A 27,639-nucleotide genomic window follows, 5' to 3' on the forward strand; every position below is an offset into this window, starting at 1 on the left:
TGAGGAAACAAACAGCAACCCTAAAACTTGCACCAGACATGCGGAAATAATAACGAAACGATTTCGAAACGATTTCGAAACGATTACGAAACGATTACGAAACAATTACGAAACAATTACGAAACAATTGGAAAAATTTGTTTCATTTTTTAGTTGCTCCTGAATGGTTCAATATCGCTTCGTTATCAAAGAAAATAACGAATTAATAACGAATTACGAAATTAACGAACGAAATCGCCCAGCCCTAATAGATATAGATATATTGGGAAGCATTCTAGAACAAGAGTTTGAAGGAGGTTGGCCTGAATCATCATCTTCTCCGTCACGGAGATTTCTTCTGCAGATAGAGACCACATTGTTTCCCATATAATGCAGACGAAGAGAAAAATAGGGCGAGGTTGCATTGTGCGTTGCAATGGGAGGCGATGTTTTTGGCAACGAAAGCTCACGCTCGCTTTGCTGATAATGGAGCGAAGTTGCAATCCGGTCCCTCCTTATCTGTGATAACATGATGAAACAACATTTGAAAAAGGTTTCTCTTCCTGGTTTGAAAGTGTTTAATTGCGCAGCCCTTACTGTGAAAGTAGTTGTAGCTTTGTGGCTGATTTGGTTGAGACGCAATGAGATATTCACTGGAAAAATATAGCCAAAGGTGCTGGAGGATATCCTACTTTCCTCATGTTTTTATGAGAGGACCAATCAGGAAATCTATATCTATATAAATAAAAATGTAATGTTCGTTTGTGGGATTAACAGAACTCAATAACCAGGGGACGGATTGACACGAAATTCGGACACTATACCCCTAACAGACCAACGAGTGACCATCACTCATTAAAAAAAAACCAAAAATAGCAGAAAGGACTTAAAACCCCCAAAAAGCTAAATGACGAAAAGCTAAAAATGGCAATGCATATCTGCGAGTCAACGGATCACTTCAAAATCGGCGCCATTCTTCTTCTGGGAAAATTCTAAGACTAATGGCTATCTCGCTTTTGCTCTGCTAACCCCTCCGCCTCGGGAATAACCATTTTTGCCTCTAAAAACCCAACATGGAGCCCAGCTGGTTCCAGGATGACACCGTGTTGTTGCCACCATTTCGTCGATGCCCAGAGAGCCTGCTAATCTGGAGAATCTGTCACCCCTTGGGATCCCCAAGATGTCAGCGTACCATTTTGGTCCTTGATGAAAGGGGATCTATAGTTTTCTTCACTTTCCAAGACGGGTCCCGACCTCCAGCGCTGGCAGCCATTTCCATAAGGACTCAATGGACTCTGGGGCACCTCTCCCAACTTGCCCCCCTGGATTGTACAACTTTTATCAACTTTCACCAACTTTTAAGAACTTTTGAAAAAAAATTGGAACTTTCTCCTCTTTCAAGCCCCATGGACACCCCTTTAATGATTATGGGGTTTTATGATTTCATAACTTTAGACTCTCTATGAACTCTGGTGGGTCAATATGAATTTCTCTCTCCTCCCCCCCTTTTTCCCCATGTGTACCTTATGAACCCCCATATATGTGTCTGTATATGAAATATGGAGAGCCACCTTTTCGTGACCCCAGCATGACGAACTCTTGGGAAATTCCTTCCTATTTGCTGAGATGAATTCCCCATTGACCTAAGGACTCTTGGGAAATTCCTTCCTATTTCCTGAGATGAATTCCCCATTGACCTAAGGACTCCAACAAAGACTTATTGCATAACAATAATGGTGCCCTTGGGTCTTGAAGCATGGCCTCCCAGGAGAGCACCCCATGGTGACTCAATCATTCCTCAACAATGGGACATCCTGCCTTCAGGAAGGATCAGGGTGCCCCATCCGCCTTACTCATTGTCTTTGCCCCTTGGCTGAAACCAACACATAGATAGCACCAATTGATCCCATATCCAGGACTAGAGATTATCAAGGCTTGGCAGCCACGCCAGCCACTTTTGTATATCTCACAATACCAGGCCAGCTTGAGGAATCCCCGGATTATCACCAGCCGTCGGACAAGACACTAAGTCACATTTAATCCACTCATTTCCCACTCGGTTCTTTGTTTCCCGCTTGTACTGCCACTTTGATCCCCATTGGCTCAGAAGCCAAAGCGGCGCTGGATTCCCCATTGGCTGAGGCGCGCCTACACCAGCCACGCCTCCCTCCAGTTGAAGACTCCAGCCAATCAGCGCAAAGCCAGCAAGGGGGCGGGGGGCGGGAAGTTTGAATTTGACAGTTCTGTACTTCCTATAAAATTTACCCCTTTTCGCCCTGCCGAACATGTCAACTTATGCAAGGGATTTGGTTTGACATCCGTACCAGCTGGCATGAAATAAAGACAACTCGGTGGCTTTTCTTCAACTTGGTGAGACCTTTTATTGGGAAAAAACAGGGAAAATCTTGGGTGCTTCTTTCTGTCTCGCCAGGGCTACGGACTCTCGTTGGTGAGTCTGATCGGTTTTCGCCTACTGGAAAAGACCCCCAAGTTCTTGCTCGATATCAGTTGCTGGGATTTATAATTCACCTACAATCAAAGGGCACTCTGAACCCCACCAATGACGGAATTGGGGCAAACCTCGCACACAGAACCCCCATGACCAACAAAAAATACTGTGGTTTCTAGTAGTCTTTTGTGACCCTTCTGACACCCCCTTGTGACCCCCCCCCCAGTGGTCCTGACCTCCAGGTTGAGAAATGCTGCCTTAAGGCCACCCAGTCCAGCTCCCTTCTTTACCAGGGTAAGAAAACATAATCAAAGCCCTCCTGACAAAGAGACATCCAGCCATAGATATTGATAGCTACTAGGGCTGGGCAATTCGTTTCGTTAATTCGTAATTCGTTAAAAAATTCGTTAATTTTTGAATTACGAAATGATTACAAAACTTTTTTTTTAACCTGGAAGTGTTTTTAAATATCGAAACGGCAGGCGCCAAAAAATTTTGTATTTCCGTCCATTTCGGAAATACGTAAGATGGCCGCCTGGCTTGCTGGGAGCTCTCCTCTCTCGGCGCCGGCTGAGCAAGCGAGCGAGAGGGCGAGCGAGAGGGCAAGCGGCGAGCGAGAGGGCGAGCGAGAGGGCGAGAGGGAGGTCTCCTTCTCTTTCTTTCCTTTTCTCTTCTTTCTCTCTCTCTCACCTTTCGCAGGGGGGTTCTGAGCTCTCTTCCAAAGAAGGCTCACTTGCTTCCTCTTCTCTCTCTCTCTCTCTCTCTCTCTCAATTCGAGGCAGGAAACCCCTCCATCCTGCAGCCATCTACACTGCAGCCTGGATGAGGTTTGGCACCACATTGGCTCAGTGCTGTAGCATCCTGGGAGTTGTAGTTTGGCAGCCTGGGAAAAAGAGCCCCTCCTGGAAGGAACCCATCCTAGCGAGAGGGCGAGAGGGCGAGCAAGAGGGCGAGCGAGCGGCGAGCGAGAGGGCCCGCCAGAGTGAGTGCCTGCCTTCCCTCAATAATAATTTCTCCTCCCTATTCTACTAAATTAATAATTAAATTTAAAAAATATTTTAAAAATATTGAAAAAAAAAAGGGCGCCATCTTTACAAAATGTTTTGTAAATATTTACGAAATTTCGTAAATACTGAACTTTTTTTTTGGAAAATTTTGTAATTATTTTAAATATCGAAACAAAAAAACACCTCAATTACAAATCGATTTTAGAAACAAATTTTTGCGTTGTTACCCAGGCCTAATAGCTATATATGATTCACACACACACACACACACATATGACACACATAGTATCTTAAATTTGAGAGGGACCCCTAAAGAATAATAATAATAATAATAATAATAATAATAACACTTTAATTGAACCCCGCTACCATCTCCCCAAGGGACTCGGTGCGACTTACATGAGGCCGAGCCCAGATACAACAATACAAGCAATAATAACGACAATACAGCAGTTAAAATAAAAACATAGGCAATAAAACACATTTTCAATAAGACAACACACAATTAAAACTGTGGGAAGGCCAAATGTAAAGTTAAAAATTGAAAATAATGCTGGAGCATAGACGAAAGATTATAGTGGCATTTGTGGAGGGCATACCAGCAGACCTAAAGAAATGTAAAGTGCTTTGGAGGACAAAGTGCTATGGGATCATTATTCCAGGAAGGCACACTGGAACAGCCACGTCTTCAAGCTCCTCCTAAAGACTGGCAGAGTTGGGGCCTGTCTGATATCTTTAGGGAGTGAGTTCCAGATTCGAGGGGCCACCACCGAAAAGGCCCTCTCTCTCATCCCCTCCAATCGCGCCTGCGATGCTGGTGGGACTGAGAGCAGGGCCTCTCCGGATGATCGAAGGGATCGCGTGGGTTCGTATACAGAGATGCGGTTCAAGAACCTGCACCTTGAATTGGGTCCGGTAGATGAATGAAAAGGGAAATGCGAAAGACTGCTCCAACTTCCGTACAGTGGCCCTTATTTCTCATGCCAGTAAGGTAATGCTTAAGATCCTGCAAGGAAGACTCCAGCAAGACATGGAGCGAGAGTTGCCAGACGTTCAAGCTGAGTTTAGAAAAGGCAGAGGAACCAGAGGCCAGATTGCCAATATCCCGATGCTGGATAATGGAGAAAGGCAGGGAGTTTCAGAAAAACATCTACTTCTGCTTCATTGACTATTCTAAAGCCTTTGACTGTGTGGATCATAGTAAATTGTGGCAAGTTCTTGGTGGGACGGGCATCCCAAGCCCCCTTCCCTCTCTCCTAAGGAATCTGTACAAGGACCAAGGAGCAACAGTCAGAACTGACCACGGAACAACAGACTGGTTCAAGACTGGGAAAGGCGTACGGCAAGGCTGCATCCTCTCACCCAACCTTTTTAATGTGTATGCAGAACACATCATGCGAGGATGTGCGGGGCTGGATGAATGCAAAGCTGGGGTGAAAATTGCTGGAAGAAACATTCACAACCTCAGATATGCAGATGACACCACTCTGATGGCCGAAAGCGAGGAGGAGCCGAGGAGCCTTCTAATCAAGGTGAAAGAAGAAAGCACAAAAGCCGGGTTGCAGCTAAACATCAAAAAAACCAAGATTATGACAACAAGAATGATTGACAACTGGGAAATAGAAGGAGAAAATGTGGAGGCCATAACAGACTTTGTATTTCTAGGCGCAAAGATGACTGCAGATGCAGACTGTGGCCAGGAAATCAGGAGACGCTTCCTTCTTGGGAGGAGAGCAATGTCCAGTCTCGATAAAATAGTAAAGAGTAGAGACATCAGACTGGCAACAAAGATCCATTGCCTAGTCAAAGCCATGGTCTTCCCTGTAGTCACCTACGGATGTGAGAGCTGGACCTTCGGGAAGGCTGAGCGAAGGAAGATCGATGCTTTTGAGCTGTGGTGTTGGAGGAAAGTGCTGAGAGAGCCTTGGACTGCGAGAAGATCCAACCAGTCCATCCTCCAGGAAATAAAGCCCGGCTGCTCACTGGAGGGAAAGATACTAGAGACAAAGTTGAAGTCCTTTGGCCACATCATGAGGAGACAGGAAAGCCTAGAGAAGACAATTATGCTGGGGAAAGTGGAAGGCAAAAGGAAGAGGGGCCGACCAAGGGCAAGATGGATGGATGGCATCCTTGAAGTGACTGGACTGACCTTGAAGGAGCTGGGGGTGGTGACGGCCGACAGGGAGCTCTGGCGTGGGCTGGTCCATGAGGTCACGAAGAGTCGGAGACGACTGAACGAATAAACAACAACAGATGAATGGCAGCCAGTGGAGCTCCTTGAACAGGAGGGTTGACCGCTCCCTGTAAGGAGCCCCAGTTAACAACCTGGCTGCTGCCCGTTGGATCATCTGAAATTTCCGGGCCGTTTTCAAGGGCAGCCCCACATAGAGTGTGTTACAGTAGCTCAATCTGGAGGTGACTAAGGCATGGACCACCCTGACCAGATCTGCCTTCACAAAGTACGGTCACAGTTGGTGCACGAGTCTCAATTGTGCAAAGGCCCTCCTGGCCACCGCCGACGCCTGAGCCTCAAGCGTAAGTGATGAGTCCAGGAGGACACCCAGACTTCAGGGGGAGTGTAACCCCGTCCAACACAGGTTGCCACCCTATACCCCGGTCTGGTTTACGATCGACTAGGAGGACCTCTGTCTTGTTGGGATTAATCTTCAGCTTATTCGTCCTCATTCAGACAGCCCCAGCGGTCAGGCACTCGTCTAGCACTTGAGGGGCTTCCTTGGAGTTAGGTGGAAGAGAGTAGTAGAGTTGTGTGTCATCTCCATAGAGATGGCACCCAACTCCAAATCTCTGGATGACCTCTCCCAGTTGTTTCATGTACATGTTAAAAAGCATGGGAGACAGAATAGAGCCTTGTGGGACCCCACAGGTCGAAGGCCAGGGGTCTGAGCAGGCGTCTCCCAGCTTCACTATCTGGGATTGACCCTCCAGGAAGGACCGGAGCCATAACAAAGCCGTGCCCCCAAGACCCATCCCGGAGAGTTGTCCCAGAAGGATACCATGATCGATGGCAGGGCCGTAGCCAGAAAAAAAATTCGGGAGGGGTTGAAATTTTCGGGGGGGGTTTTGAAATTTTCGTAGGGGGGGTTGAAACCTGCCTCCTAGCTCACGCTGAAGCAAAGAGCACAGCAGGGGGGGGGGGGTGTCTGCAGCTCCGCCCTTGTCAACCACCTCCACCAAGTCTGGCCTCCTTAATGAGAGCATTCAACATCCCCCCCCCCCCGCCAACTTAGTTGCTTCACTACTGTTCTGTTGCGCGCTGGGCCTGTAAATAATTGTCTTTAGAACAGGATGTGCAACCTTTGCCCAGCGGGAAGCCAGGGGGCCTAAAGAGAAGTTCTCAGAGGTTTCCACCACAAACAGTCTTTAGATGGCTTGAGAAGTACAACAAAGTCTTTTATTAATGAACCATCAAACAGAAACTTCTCTTGTCTTCAGTAAAATTAAGCAAATGATTCCAAGCTTTTAGGCAACTGGTGAATTCCTAATTTTGCCCACGAAGGACAGGCAACTGTCTTCACTAACTTCTTCTTTAAAGGAAAATCCCCGTTTTAACTTCTCCCAGGCTGACTGCGATCTAACCCTTACTGATGTGAGCTCCGCTACCGGGTCGAACTGCGTCTCGAACACCGAGTGGACCTACCAGCAAGGCAGTAGATGTTCTCCAGCTGGAGTTCTTTGGTCTTTAAGGCTGTTTTCCTGGAAATTCTTTGGAGGCTCTTAAGACCTTTCTCCCCCGGAAGGTCTTAAGGGTTGAAGCTTTTGTACAGGGGAAGCTTGCACACATCCTATACATAAGTTTACTTTGCTGAGACTAACTAAAAATGGCTCCCTTCCCTTCCCAATTGCCCTGAGCAAGGGGCGGGACCAAAACTTAACAATGATGGACAGGTGACTTGCCCTATGACTGCAACCAAAGAAGCCACCTATCTGCAGAGTCCCTGAAACCTAGGACTGCAAGCAAACATTTAATACAAAGCAAATAAAGTTGGAGCTCCTGGTACAGCTGTACCAGAACAACTACATCAGCTATTGCTGCAAGTAATGACAGTGTGAATAAATTGCTAATATTTGCTTGAGATAGTGCTTGCAGTTCTGGAGGGACTCTTGATTTTTTGCATCTCATAGACTTAGCAGCATGGGGATTGGGCTAACCAGTTAAAATTCATGAGTAAACCAGGTTTTTTAAAAAAAATCTGAAACATTTCGGGGGGGGGGGTTGAACCCCTAAACTAAATCCCCTCACTACGGGCCTGATCGATGGTATTGAAAGCCGCTGAGATGTCCAAGAGAACCAACAGGTAGGCCTGGGTAACAACGCAAAAATTTGTTTCTAAAATCGATTTGTAATTGGGGGTTTTTTTTGTTTCGATATTTAAAATAATTACAAAATTTTCCCTTTAAAAAGTTCGGTATTAATGAAATTTCGTAAATATTTACAAAACATTTTGTAAAGATGGCGCCCTTTTTTTTCAATATTTTTTCAATATTTTTTAAATTTAATTATTAATTTAGTAGAATAGGGAGGAGAAATTAAAATTATTATTAAGGAGGGAAGGCAGGCACTCACTCTGGCAGGCCCTCTCGCTCGCCGCTCGCTCGCCGCTCGCTCGCCCCTCTCGCTCGCCATAGATGCAGGCGAAAAGTCAGGAGAAAATGCCTCTAGGCCATGGCCATATAGCCTGAAAAAACCTACAACAACCCAATCAGGGACATCTAATCACCTCTCAACAAAAGATTGCTCCAGGCACTGCCAAGCCATCAAATGCTAATCAAGGTGGTCAGTTGAAACATTCACACCTCGCTCCAGCAGACAAGAGTCCTTTGTCCCACCCTGGTCATTATTCCACATAAATATAAACCCTTTTTCCTACTTCCAACAGACCTCACTACCTCTGAGGATGCTTGCCATAGATGCAGGCAAAACGTCAGGAGAGAATGCCTCGCTCGCCCCTCTTGCTCGCCGCTCGCTCGCCCCTCTCGCTCGCCCTCTCGCTCGCTTGCTCAGTCGGCGCCGAGAGAGGAGAGCTCCCAGCAAGCATCGGCAGGCAGCCATCTTACGTATTTCCGAAATGGACGGAAATACAAAATTTTTTGGCGCCTGCCGTTTCGATATTTAAAAACACTTCCAGGTTAAAAAAAAAGTTTTGTAATCGTTTCGTAATTCAAAAATTAACGAATTTTTTAACGAATTACGAATTAACGAAACGAATTGACCAGCCCTACCAACAGGGTCACACTCCCCCGGTCCAGCTCCCTACGGAGGTCATCCACCAAGGCGACCAAAGCCGTCTCAGTGCCGTGGCCAGGCCTGAAACCAGACTGTGACTCATCCAGGTAGTTGAAGAAGGACAATGATATGTTGCATGTTCCAGAGTAGGCAAACCAGACAATTAGGGCTGGTCAATTCGTTTCATTAATTCGTAATTCGTTAAAAAATTCGTTAATTTTTGAATTATGAAACGATTACAAAACATTTTTTTTAACCTGGAAGTGTTTTTAAATATCGAAACGGCAGGCGCCAAAAAATTTTGTATTTCCGTCCATTTCGGAACGGCCATAAGATGGCCGCCTGCCGATGCTTGCTGAGAGGGGCGAGCGAGAGGGGCGAGCGAGAGGGGCGAGCGAGCGGCGAGCGAGAGGGGCGGAAGCACTCTCTCCTGACATTTCACCCACATCTATGGCAGGCATCCTCAGAGGTTGTGAGGTCTGTTGGGAAACTAGGCAAGTGGGGTTGATATATCTGTGGAATAATGTTCAGGGTGGGAGGAAGAACTCTTGTCTGCTGGAGGCAAGCGTGAATGTTGCAGCTGGCCAGCTTGATGAGCATCGAATGGCCTTGCAGCTTCATGGTCTGGCTGCTTCCTGCCTGAATGTTGCAATTGGCCAGCTTGCTTAGCATTGCCTATTAATAATAATAGCGAGCGGCGAGCGAGAGGGGCAAGCGAGCGGCGAGCGAGCGGCGAGCGAGAGGGGCGGAAGCACTCTCTCCTGACATTTCACCCACATCTATGGCAGGCATCCTCAGAGGTTGTGAGGTCTGTTGGAAACTAGGCAAGTGGGGTTGATATATCTGTGGAATAATGTTCAGGGTGGGAGGAAGAACTCTTGTCTGCTGGAGCGAGAGGGGCGAGCGAGCGGCGAGCGAGAGGGCCCGCCAGAGTGAGTGCCTGCCTTCCCTCCTTAATAATAATTAATAATAATTAATCCCTATTCTACTAAATTAATAATTAAATTTAAAAAATATTTAAAAAATATTGAAAAAAAAAAGGGCGCCATCTTTACAAAATGTTTTGTAAATATTTACGAAATTTTGTAAATACCGAAACTTTTTTTTGGGAAAGTTTTGTAATTATTTTAAATATCGAAACAAAAAAAAAACCCAATTACAAATCGATTTTAGAAACAAATTTTTGCGTTGTTACCCAGGCCTACAGACAATCTCCACATCAACACTGACAAAGAAACAGCAAGAAATACTGTTTACCCACAAGCATTTTTTTTTACATGTATTAGAAATCAACACTTCCTCGTTACTTTATTTTCAAGATAAAAATAAACTGGGCCACAGCAACGCCTGGCAGGGGACGGCTAGTTAAAATATAAGAAAAGTAGTGCAAAGTTTTGCACCGGAAGCATTAAAGACTTCAAATCCAACATTCAGGGTGAGCAAAATGTGCCCTCCAAAGTGACCTCCAAAGACTGGGCCACAGCAACACCTGGCAGGGGATGGCTAGTTAAACATTACTTGAGTGGTGGAGGGGGGAATGTGTTTTATCAATTTCTCTCCAGGTAACGCTTCAGTGGGTGGGAAGGGCGTCTTCCTAATGGATATCTTTCATCTCCTCTTCTCTTCCCAACTTGTGAAAGTGTCCCGAGATATTACTCCAGCCAGCGCCGTGTTGCAAGTCAGAACAGCTGTCTTCCAGCTGCAGGGATGGAATGGCTTTCGACAACGCTGTGGCTGTTCATCTATCTGAGCGTTGCCGTCCTCTGTTTGTACTTTGGGAGCTCGCTTCATTACATTATGACCAGGACTCATATCCCTGCGGAAATTAATCCCAATGTGAAACTACGCATCCTTACAGTCTGCATGCATTTCGGACGTCGATTGGTAAGTGCTCTCGGTTTTTGTTATGGTTTTCCTTTCTACTTCTCTTGATCTATTTCCAATGTGGGGATTGTCCAAATTGCTTAGAACTGCTGACCTGAAGTCGGTGGTTCGAATCCGCAAGATGAGGTGAGCTCCCATCTGTAAGCCCCAGCTTCCCATGCAGAGACGTGAGAGAAGCCTCCCGTAGGATGGCAACACATCCTGGGGCACATCTCTGTAAATGGCCGACTCTCTCGCACCAGGAGCAACTTGCAGTATGTTCTCAAGTCGCTTCTGACAATTAAAAAAAAAACACAGGATACAGTGTTGTAGGTTTTTCGGGTTCTAGAATATACACAAAAATATACACACACATATACCCACACAAAACACATATAAACAGAGTGGGCCACAGCAACACGTGGCAGGGGACGGCTAGTAGTAGTATATAATGCTGATATTGTACTATGCTAGTAATATATACACATATACACAAAAATATGCACACACAAATACCCACACAAAACACATATACACAGAGTGGGCCACAGCAACGCGTGGCAGGGGATGGCTAGTAGTAGTATATACTGCTGATATTGTACTATGCTAGTAATATATACACATATACACAAAAATATACACACACATATACCCACACAAAACACATATACACAGAGTGGGCCACAGCAACACAGGACAGGGGACGGCTAGTAGTAGTATATAATGCTGATATTGTACTATGCTAGTAATATACACACATATACACAAAAATATGCACACACAAATACCCACACAAAACACATATACACAGAGTGGGCCACAGCAACGCATGGCAGGGGACAGCTAGTAGTAGTATATACTGCTGATATTGTACTATGCTAGTAATATATACACATATACACAAAAATATGCACACACAAATACCCACACAAAACACATATACACAGAGTGGGCCACAGCAACACAGGACAGGGGACGGCTAGTAGTAGTATATAATGCTGATATTGTACTATGCTAGTAATATATACACATATACACAAAAGTATACACACACATATACCCATACAAAACACATATACACAGAGTGGGCCACAGCAACGCATGGCAGGGGACGGCTAGTAGTAGTATATAATGCTGATATTGTACTATGCTAGTAATATATACACATATACACAAAAATATGCACACACATATACCCAAACAAAACACATATACACAGTCTGGGCCATAGCGACGTGTGGCTAGTAGTAGTATATAATGCTGATATTGTAATATAATATATTGTGTGTGTGTGTGTGTATCTTGCAAGCCGCTCTGAGTCCCCTTCGGGGTGAGAAGGGCAGCATATAAATGCCATAAATAAATAAATAAATAAATAAATAAATAATAGAAGCATTCTCTCCTGAAGTTTCGCCTGCATCTGTGGCAAGCATCGTCAGAGGTGCACCTGTGGCAAGCAACCCTCTTTGATTGTAGGCGAACTATAAATCCCAGCAACTACAACTTCCAAATGACAAAATCACTTTTAGTGATGGTCCTTGGGTTTGTAGGTGTCTTCTGGCCAAATTTGGTGGCGATTCGTCCAGTGGATTTTGAGTTATGATGTCACTCAAAACGAAGAGAACATTTATATATAGATAGATTATTGAGGGGTTCCCAGTTGGTGTTGGGGGAGAGGATATATACTAATAGTGTGTGTCTCTGTGTGTGTGTGTGTATGTATCAGGCATGGGCCGGGCCAGTGCCAGAGGGATGGAGAGTGTTTGGGTGAATTAATTCAAAATCTTTGGTTTGCTTTCTTCTAAACAGTCGGTGTTGGTGGAAAAACTGGGCCTCTGTCACCGTTACGAAGTCTGGCGGTTCTTCTTCAAAGGCATCCATCCGAGGAAGAGTTCGGCGGTGGTTACGAAAGATCTGGATTTCGATGGGGTGAACGTGAGGGTCTATTGGCCCCGAACACTGCCTGCTGGGAACGCGAGAGGAATGGTGGTCATTCCCGGAGGGTTTGGGCTGTGCGGAAGTATCCGTAAGTTCTGTGAAAGGAGCCGACAACCTACCCGTCGTAACACTTTGGACTTTATTACGCGAGGCATTGCATTTGGACCATCACTTTTGGCGATGGTCCCTGTTACATGACGCCATGTACATCCCACTGTGGGTCTGACTCCCCAACATGAAATACCGGTCCCTAGCTATTAATGGGTCAAATACCTTTGATGTCTCGCAATCTCGTAATATTCCTGTGACCGTCATACAATGGGTCCATTCCACTTCTGTGCCAACATCCCAACAGCAATCACTGATTCCTGGCTAGTAGGGCTGGGCGGTTTCGTTTCGTTAATTCGTAATTCGTTAATAATTCGTTAATTATTTCAATTACAAAACGATAACGAACCATTCTGGAGCAATTTTTTAAAAAAACGAATTTTTAAACACGTTTTGTAAATGCTTCGTATTTCGTTATTGTATTCGTTTCGTTATTGTTCTGAGGTCGTTTCGTTATTATTTCCGCATGTCTGGGGCAAGTTTTTTGTTTAATTAGTGAAAAAAAATTATAATATCACACCAACAGTCAACAACAGAGGGAGAGGGAAGCTTCAGAAGTTTTTGGAGGGTTTTTAGCGTATTTCGCGGTCGCGTCCGCCATTAACGAATTGATTCGTTATTGTTTCGGAAATCGATTCGTTAATGTTTTGTAATTTTTTTCACATTTACGAAATTTCGTAAATATCAAACTTTTTAAAAGGAAAATTTTGTAATTATTTTAAATAATGAAACGCAAAAACCCCCCAAAAATGAATCGATTTTAGAAACAATTTTTTTTGTTGTTACCCAGGCCTACTGGCTAGTAATGGGTTAAATACCTTCGATGCCTACTTTCATATGGTGAGTCCATTCCACTTCTATTCCTGTCTGGAATAGACAGGAATGGGACTCATGAATCACAGGTCCATAGCGATTAATTGGTTAAATACCTTCGATGTCTCGCAATTTCACAATATACCCATTACCTATTTTCATAGGATTATTATTATTATTATTATTATTATTAATAATAATAAATAAACCTTTTCCCGGAGGACTCGTAAGTAGGCAACGGGTATATTACGAGATTGCGAGACATTAAATACCTTTGATGCCTCGCAATCTCATAATATACCCGTTGCCAACTTTCATAGGATGGGTCCATTCCACTTCTAGGGCAGCATCCCAACAGTAATGGAACTACCCCACATGAATCACCAGTCCCATTGTATGAAAGTAAGTGACAGCGATATTGCGAGATTACGAGGCATCAAAGGTATTGAACCCATTAATAGTCTAGGCCAGCATCCCAACAGTAATGGAACTACCCAACATGAATCACCAGTCCCTAACTATTAATGGGTTCAATATCTTTGATGCCTCGCAATCTCGCAATATACCCGTTGCCTACTTACATAGGATGGGTCCATTCCACTTCTAGGGCAGCATCCCAACAATAATGGAACTACCCAACATGAATCACCAGTCTCATCGTATGAAAGTAAGTGACAGCGATATTGCGAGATTACGAGGCATCAAAGTTATTGAACCCATTAATAGTCTAGGCCAGCATCCCAACAGTAATGGAACTACCCAACATGAATCACCAGTCCCTAACTATTAATGGGTTCAATATTTTTGATGTCTCGCAATCCCGCAATCTCGCTGTTACTTTCATGCAATAGGTCCATTCCACTTCTAGGCCAGCATCCCAACAGTAATGGAACTACCCAACATGAATCACCAGTCCCTAACTATTAATGGATTCAATAATAATAATAATAATAATAATAATAATAATAAATTAATAAACCTTTATTTATACCCCGCTACAATCTCCCGGAGGACTCGTAAGTAGGCAACGGGTATATTACGAGATTGCGAGGCATTAAATACCTTTGATGCCTCGCAATCTCGTAATATACCCGTTGCCTACTTTCATAGGATGGGTCCATTCCACTTCTAGGACAGCATCCCAACATGGAACTACCCAACATGAATCACCAGTCCCATCGTATGAAAGTAAGTGACAGCGATATTGCGAGATTACGAGGCATCAAAGGTATTGAACCCATTAATAGTCTAGGCCATCATCCCAACAGTAATGGAACTACCCAACATGAATCACCAGTCCCTAACTATTAATGGGTTCAATACTTTTGATGTCTCGCAATCCCGCAATCTCGCTGTTACTTTCATGCAATAGGTCCATTCCACTTCTTGGCCAGCATCCCAACAGTAATGGAACTACCCAACATGAATCACTACTTCCTAGCTATTAATGGGTTCAATAACTTTGATGCCTCACAATCCCGCAATATACCCGTTGCCTACTTTCATAGGATGGGTCCATTCCACTTCTAGGCCAGAATCCCAACAGTAATGGAACTACCCGACATGAATCACCAGTCGCATCATAGGAAAGTAAGTGACAGCAATATTGCGAGATTACGAGGCATCAAAGGTATTGAACCCATTAATAGTCTAGGCCAGCATCCCAACAGTAATGGAACTACCCAACATGAATAATCAGTCCCTAACTATTAATGGGTTCAATAATAATAATAATAATAATAATAATAATAATAATAATAATTAATAAATAAACCTTTATTTATACCCCTCTACCATCTCCCGGAGGACTCGTAAGTAGGCAACTGGTATATTATGAGATTGCGAGGCATTAAATACCTTTGATGCCTCTCAATCTCGTAATATACCCGTTGCCTACCTTCATAGAATGGGTCCATTCCACTTCTAGGGCAGCATCCCAACATGGAACTACCCAACCTGAATCACCAGTCCCATTCATATGAGAGTAAGTGACAGCAATATTGAGAGATTACGAGGCATCAAAGGTATTGAACCCATTAATAGTCTAGGCCAGCATCGCAACAGTAATGGAACTACCCAACATGAATCACCAGTCCCTAACTATTTATGGGTTCAATAATAATAATAATAATAATAATAATACCTTTATTTATACCCCGCTACCATCTCCCGGAGGACTCGTAAGTAGGCAACGGGTATATTACGAGATTGCGAGACATTAAATACCTTTGATGCCTCGCAATCTCGTAATATACCCGTTGCCTACTTTCATAGGATGGGTCCATTCCACTTCTAGGACAGCATCCCAACAGTAATGGAACTACCCCACATGAATCACCAGTCCCATCGTATGAAAGTAAGTGACAGCGATATTGCGAGATTACGAGGCATCAAAGGTATTGAACCCATTAATAGCCTAGGCCAGCATCCCAACAGCAATGGAACTACCCAACATGAATCACCAGTCCCTAACTATTAATGGGTTCAATACTTTTGATGACTCGCAATCTCGCAATATAACTGTTACTTTCATGCAATGGGTCCATTCCACTTCTAGGCCAGCATCCCAACAGTAATGGAACTACCCAACATGAATCACCACTTCCTAACTATTAATGGGTTCAATACCTTTGATGTCTCACAATCTCGCAATATCGCTGTCACTTACTTTCATGCGATGGGTCCATTCCACTTCTAGGCCAGCATCCCAACAGAAAAGTAATGTCAGGAGTAACATTCCTTTTTATTTTTTATATTTATACTAGCCATCCCCTGCCACGCATTGCTGTGGCCCACATAGGGGTTCTGTGTGGGAGGTTTGGCCCAATTCTATAGTTGGTGGGGTTCAGAATGCTCTGTGATTGTAGGTGAACTATAAATCCCAGCAACTACAACTCCCAAATGTCAAGATTCTATTTTCCCCAAACTCCACCAGTGTTCATATTTGGGCATAATGAGTATTCGTGTAGAGTTAGGTCCAGATCCATCATTGTTTGAATCCACAATGCTGCCTGGGTGTAGGTGAACTACAACTCCAAAACCAAAGGACACTTCCCACCAAACCCTTCCAGTATTTTCTGTTGGTAATGGGAGAACTGTGTGCCAAGTTTGGTTCAATTCCATCGTTGGTGGGGTTCAGAATGCTCTTTGATTGTAGGTAAACTATAAATCCCAGCAACAACAACTCTCAAATGACAAAATCAATTTTTTTGAGTGAAGGACATACATTGGGTTGTTAGGTGTCTTGTGTCCAAATTTGGTGTCAATTCGTCCAGTGGTTTTTGAGTTATGCTAATCCCACAAACGAACATTACATTTTTATTTATATAGATTGTAGGTGAACTATAAATCCCAGCAACTACAACTCCCAAATGACAAAATCATTTTTTGAGTAAAGGACATACATCGGGTTGTTAGGTGTCTTGTGTCCAAATTTGGTGTCAATTCATCCAGTGATTTTTGAGTTCTGTTAATCCCACAAACAAACATTTACATTTTTATTTATATAGATTCACCTTCTTTGGGGTTTTTAAAATGATGTTATTGTGCAAATGCGCTATAAATAAAAATTGAAAAAAAATAAGGAACAGTAGCAGTGCGGACGGGAGGGCTACGAGGATAAGATTGACGGATCAATGATCGGCGAACTGCCTTATGAAACAGTTATGGAATGCACAGGGGAGGCTCGTCCATTACGCGAAGTAAGCGGTCGCAGAACGCTTTTTTTTGCCAGGGGCGCAGAGGCGCCTCTGTAAATGCCCCTCGACCGCCACTTGAGGAGCGCCCCCTCCGCTCACAACAGCCCTAGCAGTCCGGGGTAAAGGTGGAGATGCCACCTTTCCTACCTTCAGAAAAGGTGGGCATCTCCACCTCTCTCTCTCTCTCTCTCTCTCTCTTGGTCCCAATGGCTGAGGAGAAAGTCAGGAGAAGAGGTGACTTTTGGTGCACACGCTGGGGTCTTCAGGCATGCCTCCAGACCCAAAGCGGGCCAGGCAAGGGAGCAGTCCGGCTTTCTTGCCTCGCTGCCGGGCGATCCCCTTCCCAAAGGGGCCGGATCCTTGAGCCTCGGCTAGCCCCTCTCGTTCCTCCTCCACCCGGCCACTGGGTGTGCGAGCAGAGCCGGCGCTCAATCGTTCTCTGCGTTCGATCCCTTACCTATGACCAGCCCCCTTTCCCGATCCCCCGGCGCTCCACCCGCCTCCTCTCCTCTCCCCAATCCGCGGGTAGGCCAAGGGGCGGAGCCGCCGCACCTGGCCCGCTTCGGGTCCGGAGGCATGTCTGAAGACCCCAGCGTGTGCACCAAAAGTCGCCTCTTCTCCTGACTTTCTCTTCAGTCAAGAGAGAGAGAGGTATCTCCCACCGGCTGGAGGTATCTCCCACCTCCACTCCCTCCTTTGTTTTTGCGCCTACCTTCAGGAAAGGTGAGCATCTCCACCTCTCTGTCTCTCTCTCTCTCTCTTGGTCCCAATGGCTGAGGAGAAAGTCAGGAGAAGAGGTGACTTTTGGTGCACACGCCGGGGTCTTCAGGCATGCCTCCAGACCCAAAGCGGGCCAGGCAAGGGACCAAGTGCGGCAAGTGTAGTTACTGGGATGTATAGTTCACCTACAATCAAAGAGCATTCTAAACTCCACCAGTGATGGAACTGAACCAAATATGGCACACAGAACTCCCATGAAAAACAGAAAATATATATCAGTGATTGGTTGGGGTGTGTGTGCCAAAGTACTGTTTGCTTACCACTGAAAATTACCTAGGGCCGATACGTCCAAACTTGTGAGGTTGGGATTGATTTTATCATTTGGGAGTTGTAGTTGCTGGGATGTATAGTTCACCTACAATCAAAGAGCATTCTGAACTCCACCAATGATGGAATTGAACCAAATATGGCACACAGAACTCCCACGAAAAACAGAAAATATATATCAATGATTGGTTGGGGGGGGGGCGCCAAAATACTGTTTACTTACCGTTGAAAATTACCTAGGGCCGCCTCTGGGAATGCAACGAATAATACGATTTGTTTTTCAGAGGCGTACGAAAGGATGAGCCGTTATATCGCCCGAGAAAGTAATACCGTGGTTGTTAATATTGGGTAAGTCATTTCACTCGAGTTGCAGGACAAGTAGGATTCAGGACAAGAAGTGTAACACACTCTTAGCCTTTTTGTGTTCTGTTCCAACAAACGGTTGATATATCCCACTATCAACAGTTTGTTGGAGCAGAAAACAGAATGCCTGCTCTCTCGATAAGCACTTATTGGTTCATAAGACGGGATGAGATGAAGTCAGAAAAATCTCTACCTTACACTCAACGTTCAACAGATTATTGCAAAAATTCGGCATTATAGGAAAAATTGATGTTCAGCGTGCCAATTTTGTAGTTGACTTTCGTTATTCGGAATAAAGTCGAAAATATTTCCTTTTTGAAGTGATTTTGAAGTTTTTAAGAAAACTTTTCGAAGCTTTTTCGCCATTTTTTTAACGACTCATGAAGTGAGTCGGAAATGCTTCTTCCTTATAATTCGCTTCTGTGGCTTTAAAACTGGCTGTCTTTAATGGCTTGAGGAAGAAGCAGAGCAAATCCATGCTTCTCTCTTATACCTCGCTTAAAGCTAGATTAGAATTTGCAAAATGGCTGAAATCCAATTAGTAATGTATTTCAGATAGGCTTGGACGGTTTTGTTCGTTAATTTCGTAATTCGTTATTAATTCGTATTTAAATTAGCTTACGATCCAATATTGAGCCATGCAGGAATAGTGTGAGGAGTAAATTAGATTCGAAACAATTTTTTCAATTTATTTCATAATTATTTTGTAATTATTTCGTAATTATTTTCGCATGTCTGGTGCAAGTTTTATAGTTGTTGTTTGTTTTGTCACACCAACAGTCAACAACAAAGGGAGAGGGAAGCTTCGGAAGTTCCCCCTGTCCCATTTGGAGGTTTTTTTTAGCATATTGCACAATCGCGTCCGCCATTAACGAATCGATTCGTAATTATACGAAATTTCGTATATTTCGAAATTTTTAACACAATTTAAAAACAACTTAAAACAATTTAAAAACAATTTAAAAACAACAATATCAGAGATCAAAGGCCTGTCGAAACAGGTATGTCTTACATGCCCTGCGGAAAGCTGGTAAGTCCCGCAAGGCACGGACTTCAGGTGGCAGAGTATTCCAGAGTGATGGTGCCACTGCTGTGAAGGCTCTGCGTCTGGTTGCTGTTAGACGCAAGGTCTTGACACTGGGAATTTCCAACAAATCTTGGTCCTCAGAACGGAGGGATCTCTGGGGTTGGTAGGGGGTGAGGCGGTCTCTCAGGTACATCGGCCCCAGACCATGCAAGGCCTTAAAAGTGAGTCCCATAACTTTGGAAGTGATCCGGTGCTCAATTGGTAATCAATGCAGCTGTAGTAAGATTGGTGTTATGTGGCTTCTCATCGGAATTCCCGCAAGAAGCCGAGCAGCTGCATTTTGTACCAACTTGAGCTTCCAGGTCACCGACAGAGGAAGGCCAATATAGAGGGCGTTACAGTAGTCCAGTCTTGAGATGACCATAGCCTGGATCACCATAGCTAGGTCATCCCTGGACAGGGAGAGGGCCAGCCGTCTAGACTGCCGCAGATGAAAAAAGGCGGTTCTGCTCACGGCGGAGACCTGGGCCTCCATCGTCAGCAGAGGGTCCAAAAGGACTCCCAGACTCTTGACCAATTATGACGGGCGTAGCGCCTCGCCATCCAGGGTAGGCAGCTGGATGTCCCCACTGCCCGGTCGACCCAGCCATAGCATCTCCGTCTTTTCTGGATTCACCCTCAACCTGCTGGCACGCAGCCATCCAGTCACGGCCTTGAGGCACTGATGGAAACAATCGGGTACAGAGTCCGGTCGGCCTTCCATCTTCAGCACCAGCTGAGTATCATCGGCGTACTGGTAACACTAAAGCCCAAAACCTCGAACCAGCTGAGCAAGTGGTCACATACAGGTGTTAAACAAGAGAGGGGAGAGAATGGCCCCCTGAGGAACCCCACAAGAGAGAGAGAGGGGACCTCTCAGAGACCAGGCCTCCCCTCTCCACGCGCTGTCCACGGTTGTGAAGAAAGGAGGACAGCCAGTTCAAAGCTCTCCCCCTGACTCACTCCAACAGCAAGGCGGTGGGTCAAAAAAATTGTGGTCAACTGTGTCAAATGCTGCTGTGAGATCCAATAACACAAGCAGCGCCGACCCGCCCTGGTCAAGCTGGCATTGAAGGTGATCCGTGATGGAGACCAGCACAGTCTCTGTCCCATGCCCATTGCATGGTTTCTACTTTGAAAGTAGTTTTTTTACTCCAGGAGTGGGTTATAACTCGCTTCTGTGACTTTAAAACTAGCTGCCTTTAATGGCTTGAGGAAGAAGCGGAGCAAATCCATGCTTCAAGCGAGTTAAAAGGGAGAAGCATGGATTTTCTCCGCTTCTTCCTCAAGCCATTAAAGGCAGCCAGTTTTAAAGTCACAGAAGTGAGTTATAAGGGAGAAGCATTTCCGACTCACTTCATGAGTCGTTAAAAAAATGGCGAAAAAGTACTTCCGGATTTTCTTAAAAACAAAATCGCTTCAAAAAGGAAATCTTTCCGATTTTATTCCGAATAATGAAAGTTCCGAATGGACCTAACCATTAGGCTTGGGCGGTTTCGTTCGTTAATTTCGTAATTTGTTATTAATTCGTATTTAAATTAGCTTACGATCCAATATTGAGCCATGCAGGAATAGTGTGAGGAGTAATCGAAACAATTTTTCCAATTTTCGTAATTATTTCGTAATTATTTTCGTAATATAATATAATAATATTTAATATATAATACAATATATTATAATAATATAATATACAATAATATAATATAATAATATTATTATAATAATATAATATAATAATATATAATATAATATACAATAATATAATATAATAATATTATAATAATATATAATATAATATATATATATAATATAATATATTATAATAATATAATATACAACAATATAATATAATAATATTATAATAATATAATATAATATAATATAGTTGTTTGTTTTATCACACCAACAGTCAACAACAGAGGGAGAGGGAAGCTTCAGAAGTTCCATTTGGAGGTTTTTTAGCATATTGCGCAATCGCGTCCGCCATTAACGAATCAATTCTAAATTTACAAAATTTCGTAAATTTTGAAATTTTGAAAAGGACAATTTCGGAAGTCCAAAAAAAAAAACCGAAACACCATCGCCCCCTAGAAACGAAACAGGTTTAGAATCAAATTTTTCCGTTGTTATCCAAGCCTACTAACCATGTCTAATAGGGATATAAATAAATATATACACAAATAAATAAAATACACAGTGTTGTCTAAGTTTAGGAATTTCTATCGTTTCTTGCTTACGTTTCAGTTTCCGCCTCGCCCCGGAACATCCGTACCCAGCCCAAATCCAGGACTGCTGCATCGCTACCGAGCACTTTTTGAGGAACGCGGAGGATTACGGAGTGGATCCGAACCGTATCAGCATCGGCGGAGAAAGCAGCGGGGCCTCCTTTTCCGCGGCCGTGTGTCAGATCCTGGCGAGAAAGGGGTTCCTCCCCAAGCTCCGGGCTCAGGTCCTCTTGTACCCGTTTCTCCAAGGAGTGGATTTCAATTTGCCGTCTTATCAGCAGAACCATTCGATTCCCCTCTTGTTTCGGAAATTCACCGTCAACCACGGCTCAACGTATCTGATCGGGAAAACCATTGACGTGGAAGAAATGATGAAGGGAAGCTACATTCCAGAGGATTTGCGGGTGAAATACAGAAAGTGGGTGAGCGGGGACCACATTCCGGATGAATTCAAGGTTCGGGGCTACCGGTCAGTGGAACCCGCTCCGTTTTCCAACGAGCAGTACGAAATGTTGAAGAAAGGCTTTGATCCTGTCTATTCGCCACTTTTAGCCGAAGACGACGTCATTCGCCAGCTCCCGGAGACGCTCCTCGTAACGTCGGAGTACGACATCCTCCGCGACGATGGGCTTTTGTACCGGAAGCGCCTAGAAGACAACGGCGTGCCGGTAACGTGGCACCACATTGAGGACGGAATCCATGGAATGACATTCACAATCGACTATGGGTTCCTCGAATTTCCCAATGCACGGCGTGGTTTGCAACATGTGGTGAAGTTCTTAGAAGGGTTGTAACATTCAATAGTGTATTATATATGTCCCCTCCTTCGGAGAGGCCCAACAGTTGGAAAGTTAGAAACGTCCTTACCATCCCTCCGTTGGCAAAAAAAGAAACGTAGTTGCCGTAGTATTTGGTTCTAGAAAAAAGTATAAATAGTTCTTTCGAAACAGAAATATCAAGACTGTCATTCTGGGGAAGATCAATGCCAAATCCCCTCATGCCCATGTCATCTTCCCATGATGTCCTAGAGGACCACTTCACCCAGTAATAGCCAACCCAGTGAGATCCCAGAGGGCCACTTCACCTAGATACAGCCAACTCCTCGCCTAACTCACAATGTCTCCCTGGCAACATGGCTCTCTTTTCTTCCTCCCTTCCCCTTATATACATCACATTTCTTTACCCATGACATCCCAGAGGGCCACTTCACCCAAGAACAGCCAATCCAGTGACATCATGAAGGGCCACTTCACCCAGCCACAGTCAATCCAGTAATATCACAAAGCACCACTTCACCTACCGACAGCCAAAGCAGTGAGATCACAGAGGGCCACTTCACCTAGGAACAGCCAGCCCCTCATCTACTTCACAACATCTCTCTTCACAACATCTTCACAACATGGCTTCCTGGTTATCCTATATAAACCAGCGTCTGAACCCAAGGGGCAGCTGGGCTCCCACAGAAGTTGAGGAAGCAGGAATCCATTTTGTTTCCTTCTGCTTCAGGATAAGCTTTGTTTAAATTTAACTGCTTTCAGTGTTGCTTGTTGGAGAGGAGGGGTTTCTGTGTTTAAATTTAACTGCTTTCAGTGCTGCTTTGTTTGAGAGGCGGGGCTTCCTGAGTTTAAAAATTAACTGCTTTGTTTGAGAGGCGGGGCTTCCTGAGTTTAAAAATTAACTGCTTTGTTTGAGAGGCGGGGCTTCCTGGTTATCCTATATAAACCAGCGTCTGAACCCAAGGGGCAGCTGGGCTCCCGAAGAAGTTGAGGAAGCAGGAATCCATTTTGTTTCCTTCTGCTTCAGGATAAGCTTTGTTTAAATTTAACTTCCTTGGAGACTAGGACGCGGAACAATGGCTTCAAACTACAAGAGAGGAGATTCCATCTGAACATGAGGAAGAACTTCCTGACTGTGAGAGCCGTTCAGCAGTGGAACTCTCTGCCCCGGAGTGTGGTGGAGGCTCCTTCTTTGGAAGCTTTTCAACAGAGGCTGGATGGCCATCTGTCAGGGGTGATTTGAATGCAATATTCCTGCTTCTTGGCAGAATGGGGTTGGACTGGATGGCCAGGAGGTCTCTTCCAACTCTTTGATTCTATGATTCTATGATTCTATGGCTCTCTTTGTGACTCTTTCCATCCTTTGCTTCCCTCATACAAGTGACACTTTTATCCCCAAGCGATCATGCAAAGAGCCACTTCACCTAGCAATGCCCAATCCGGTGACATTGCAAAAGGTCACTTCACCTAGTGACAACCAACTCCTCGCCTACTTCACAACATTTCCTTGGCAACATGGCTCTCTTTGCGACTCTTTCCATCCTTTGCTTCCCTCATACAAGTGTCACTTTCATCCCCATGTGATCATGCAAAGGGCCACTTCACCTAGCATCAGCCAATCCAGTGGCATTGCAAAGGGCCACTTCACCTAGTGACAGCCGACCCCCTCACCTACTTCACAACGTCTCCTTGGCAGCACGGCTCTCTCTGCAGCTCTTTCCTTTGTCCGTTCCATTCATACACACGTCACCTTTATTTCCCCCATGTTGTCCCAGAAGACCACTCCACCCAGCAACAGCCAGCACAGCGACATTGTGAAGGGCCACTTCACCTAGCGACAGCCAATCCTTCACCTATCTTCCAACTCTCTTTGGCAACACAACTGTCTTTGTGGCTCTTTCCATCCTTTGTGTTGCTTTCCTTTCCTAGTAACGTCGCAAAGGACCACCTACTCTAGCAACGGCCAATCCGGTGACAGCGCAAAGGGCCACTTCACCTACCAATGGCCCTTGACGTCCAGAGAGGCAGACAAATGGGCAGATTTATTTCTATCCCAGTTTAAAATCTTTGATTGAGAAGCAAAGCCACTACATAGGTAGGGCTAAGCTAGGAGGCGGTTCGTGCTTGGTTTAGTTTGCGTATGTGTTGTTGTTGTTAAAGAAACCACAATATGCCTTAAAGAACAAGAAAGGCGTTTGCTTTTCTCCATTGTCTGAAACTAAGAAGGGATTGAGAGCAGGATAGTCCGGTTTCCACGTATCTCTGGAATGTGCAGCTGTGGGGAGAATAAGTAAATTGTACTCAGAGGTGGCCCTAGGTAATTTTCAATGGTAAGCAAACAGTATTTTGGCACACACACCACCACCCCCCCCAACCAATCACTGATATATATTTTCTGTTTGTCGTGGGAGTTCTGTGTGCCATATGTAGTTCAATTCCATCATTGGTGGAGTTCAGAATGCTCTTTGATTGTAGGTGAACTATACATCCCAGTAACTACAACTCGCCTATGTCAAGGTCTATTTTCCCCCAAGAGCGCCTCAAGAGCACCCCTGGGCAACATCAACGATACTGCGAATGCTTACTCTGCGTAATGGATGAGCCGCCCCTGTACTGTCGTCAAACAACACTCCGGGGATCTGGTGTCGGTTATTCCAGAGCATCCTTACACGGACGTTGTAGTTTTGCAAGGCCTTTCACACGAATGAGAGCAAACACAGCCAGGATTGCACCACGTTGAGCGAGTGGCATCGATGCATCCTCCAAAACAGCCTTATCCATTGATCTGGCATCCCATCTCGATGACACAGCCTTGTGTGCAAGTTATCATTCAAATTTCCAACGTATTGATCCTCCTTGTATGTCGCAACCGACGTTCCTCGCCCATCTTAGTCACAACATTTGTAACTCCTTCCGCTTCGAATCCAGACGGGAGTTTGTGCCTTTCAGTCATCGAGGCCCTCCAAACGCACTCCAAACCAGATGTGTAGTTCGAAAGCGCTTGCAGTAGGGCTGTGCAGAAAGTCGTATGTGCTTCGGATGTCGTTTCGTAAGACTCGTATGTACGAAGCGATATTAAGGAATGCGAGGGGCATCCAGGTAAAACACTCGCCTATGATAAAAGCTTTGGGGAAGTGGCCAAGCTGATCGCCCACGAGTGGCTCCACATGGTCGACTGGCCCTACAAGTGCTCCTCCTTCGGGAAGAGCTTCAACCAGAGCTTGGAAGTCTCCCAGCACGAGCAGATCCACACAGGGGAGAAGCCCTCCAAGTTCACCACCTGCGAGAAGTGCTTAAGCCAGGGGTCCAAGCTGGTTGTCCATCAGCGCTTCCACACTGGGGAGAAGCCCCACATCTGCACCCTCTGCGGGCATTGTTTCCACCAGCGGGTGGACCTGGTCAAGCACGAGCGCATCCACACGGGGAGAAGCCCTACAAGTGCTTCAACTGTGGGGGCATCTTCCACCAGAACTTGGACCTGATCAAGCATGAGCACATCCACACAGGGAGAGAAGTCCTACAAGTTCCCAGACTGCGGGGACAGCTTCCACTGGAACTCAGACCTGGACAAGCATGAGCACATCCACACGGGGGAGAAGCCCTACAGGTGCTACAACTGTGGGAGCATCTTCCACCAGAACTTGGACCTGGTCAAGCACGAGCGCATCCACACAGGGAAGAAGCCCTACAAGTGCTACAACTGTGGGGGCATCTTCCACCAGAACTTGGACCTGATCAAGCATGAGCACATCCACACAGGGAGAGAAGTCCTACAAGTTCCCAGACTGCGGGGACAGCTTCCACTGGAACTCAAACCTGGACAAGCATGAGCACATCCACACGGGGGAGAATCCCTACAGGTGCTCCAACTGTGAGGGCAGCTTCTACCAGAACTCAGACCTGGTCAAGCATGAGCGCATCCACACGGGGGAGAAGCCCTACAAGTGCTCCACCTGTGGGGGCATCTTCCACCGGAACTTGGACCTGGTCAAGCACGAGCGCATCCACACAGGGAAGAAGCCCTACAAGTGCTCCACCTGTGGGGGCATCTTCCACCGGAACTTGGACCTGGTCAAGCACGAGCGCATCCACACAGGGGAGAAGCCCTACAAGTGCTCCAACTGCAGGAGCAACTTCCACCGGAACTCAGACCTGGTCAAGCACAAGCGCATCCACACAGGGAAGAAGCCCTACAAGTGCTACAACTGTGGGGGCATCTTCCACCGGAACTTAGACCTGGTCAAGCATGAGCACATCCACACAGGGGAGAAGCCCTACAAGTGCTCCACCTGTGGGGGCATCTTCCACCGGAACTTGGACCTGGTCAAGCATGAGCACATCCACACAGGGGAGAAGCCCTACAAGTGCTCCGACTGTGGGGGCATCTTCCACCGGAACTTGGACCTGGTCAAGCACGAGCACATCCACACGGGGGTGAAGCCCTACAAGTGCTCCGATTGCAGGGGCAGCTTCCACTGGAACTCGGACCTGGTCAAGCACAAGTGGATCTACACTGGGGAGCAGCCCTACAAGTGCTCCACCTGTGAGAAGAGCTTCCACCAGCACTCAGCCCTGCTCTACCACGAGTGGACCCACATGGTGGAGAAGCCCTACAAGTGCTCCGACCTGCAGGAAGGGCTTCAGCTGCAAGATCCCCCTCGTGCTCCACAAGAGGACCCACACAGGGGAGAAGCTCTACAAGTGCCACTTCTGTGGGAAGACCTTCACCACCATCTCGTATTTTGTGAAGCACCAGCAGATGCACCTGGGGCAGGAACCATTGCCAGTTCTCTGAAAGGAGAAAATGTTACTCCTCTTTCGCGGAAATGCACGAGCATCAGGACTGCAGGAACAATGGCTGGGAAACTGAGCAACACGTTCCTCGCAGAGGAAATCATTCAATGTGCAAATCTTTCTGAAACTTGAGGAAAATTATGCCCTGGTAATCTCTTGTCATTGTAGAGACAATCATGAAAATAGTTTTCGTAGTTTTCGTTTTTAAAATGTTTGAAAAATTTACAAAATTCTCCAAAAATCATTAAATGTGCGAATCTTTCTGAAA

General features: G+C 45.4%; 2 protein-coding genes across 2 annotated transcripts; both read left to right on the forward strand.

The window, feature by feature from the left end:
• The first annotated feature begins 10,313 nt into the window (after positions 1-10,313).
• Positions 10,314-22,808, forward strand: LOC132765002 (arylacetamide deacetylase-like 4). The gene is made up of 4 exons (XM_067472798.1): positions 10,314-10,564; positions 12,353-12,569; positions 18,432-18,495; positions 21,821-22,808. The coding sequence occupies exons 1-4, from the start codon at positions 10,388-10,390 to the stop codon at positions 22,593-22,595; spliced, it is 1,233 nt and encodes a 410-aa protein (XP_067328899.1). The 5' UTR covers positions 10,314-10,387; the 3' UTR covers positions 22,596-22,808.
• A 3,257-nt stretch (positions 22,809-26,065) lies between these two features.
• Positions 26,066-27,531, forward strand: LOC132765390 (zinc finger protein 271-like). The gene is made up of 2 exons (XM_067472896.1): positions 26,066-26,326; positions 26,412-27,531. The coding sequence occupies exons 1-2, from the start codon at positions 26,066-26,068 to the stop codon at positions 27,501-27,503; spliced, it is 1,353 nt and encodes a 450-aa protein (XP_067328997.1). The 3' UTR covers positions 27,504-27,531.
• Positions 27,532-27,639: the final 108 nt, after the last annotated feature.

The sequence above is a fragment of the Anolis sagrei genome, chromosome 13 (genome assembly GCF_037176765.1).
Source record: "Anolis sagrei isolate rAnoSag1 chromosome 13, rAnoSag1.mat, whole genome shotgun sequence".
Taxonomy (NCBI): Eukaryota; Metazoa; Chordata; class Lepidosauria; order Squamata; family Dactyloidae; genus Anolis; species Anolis sagrei.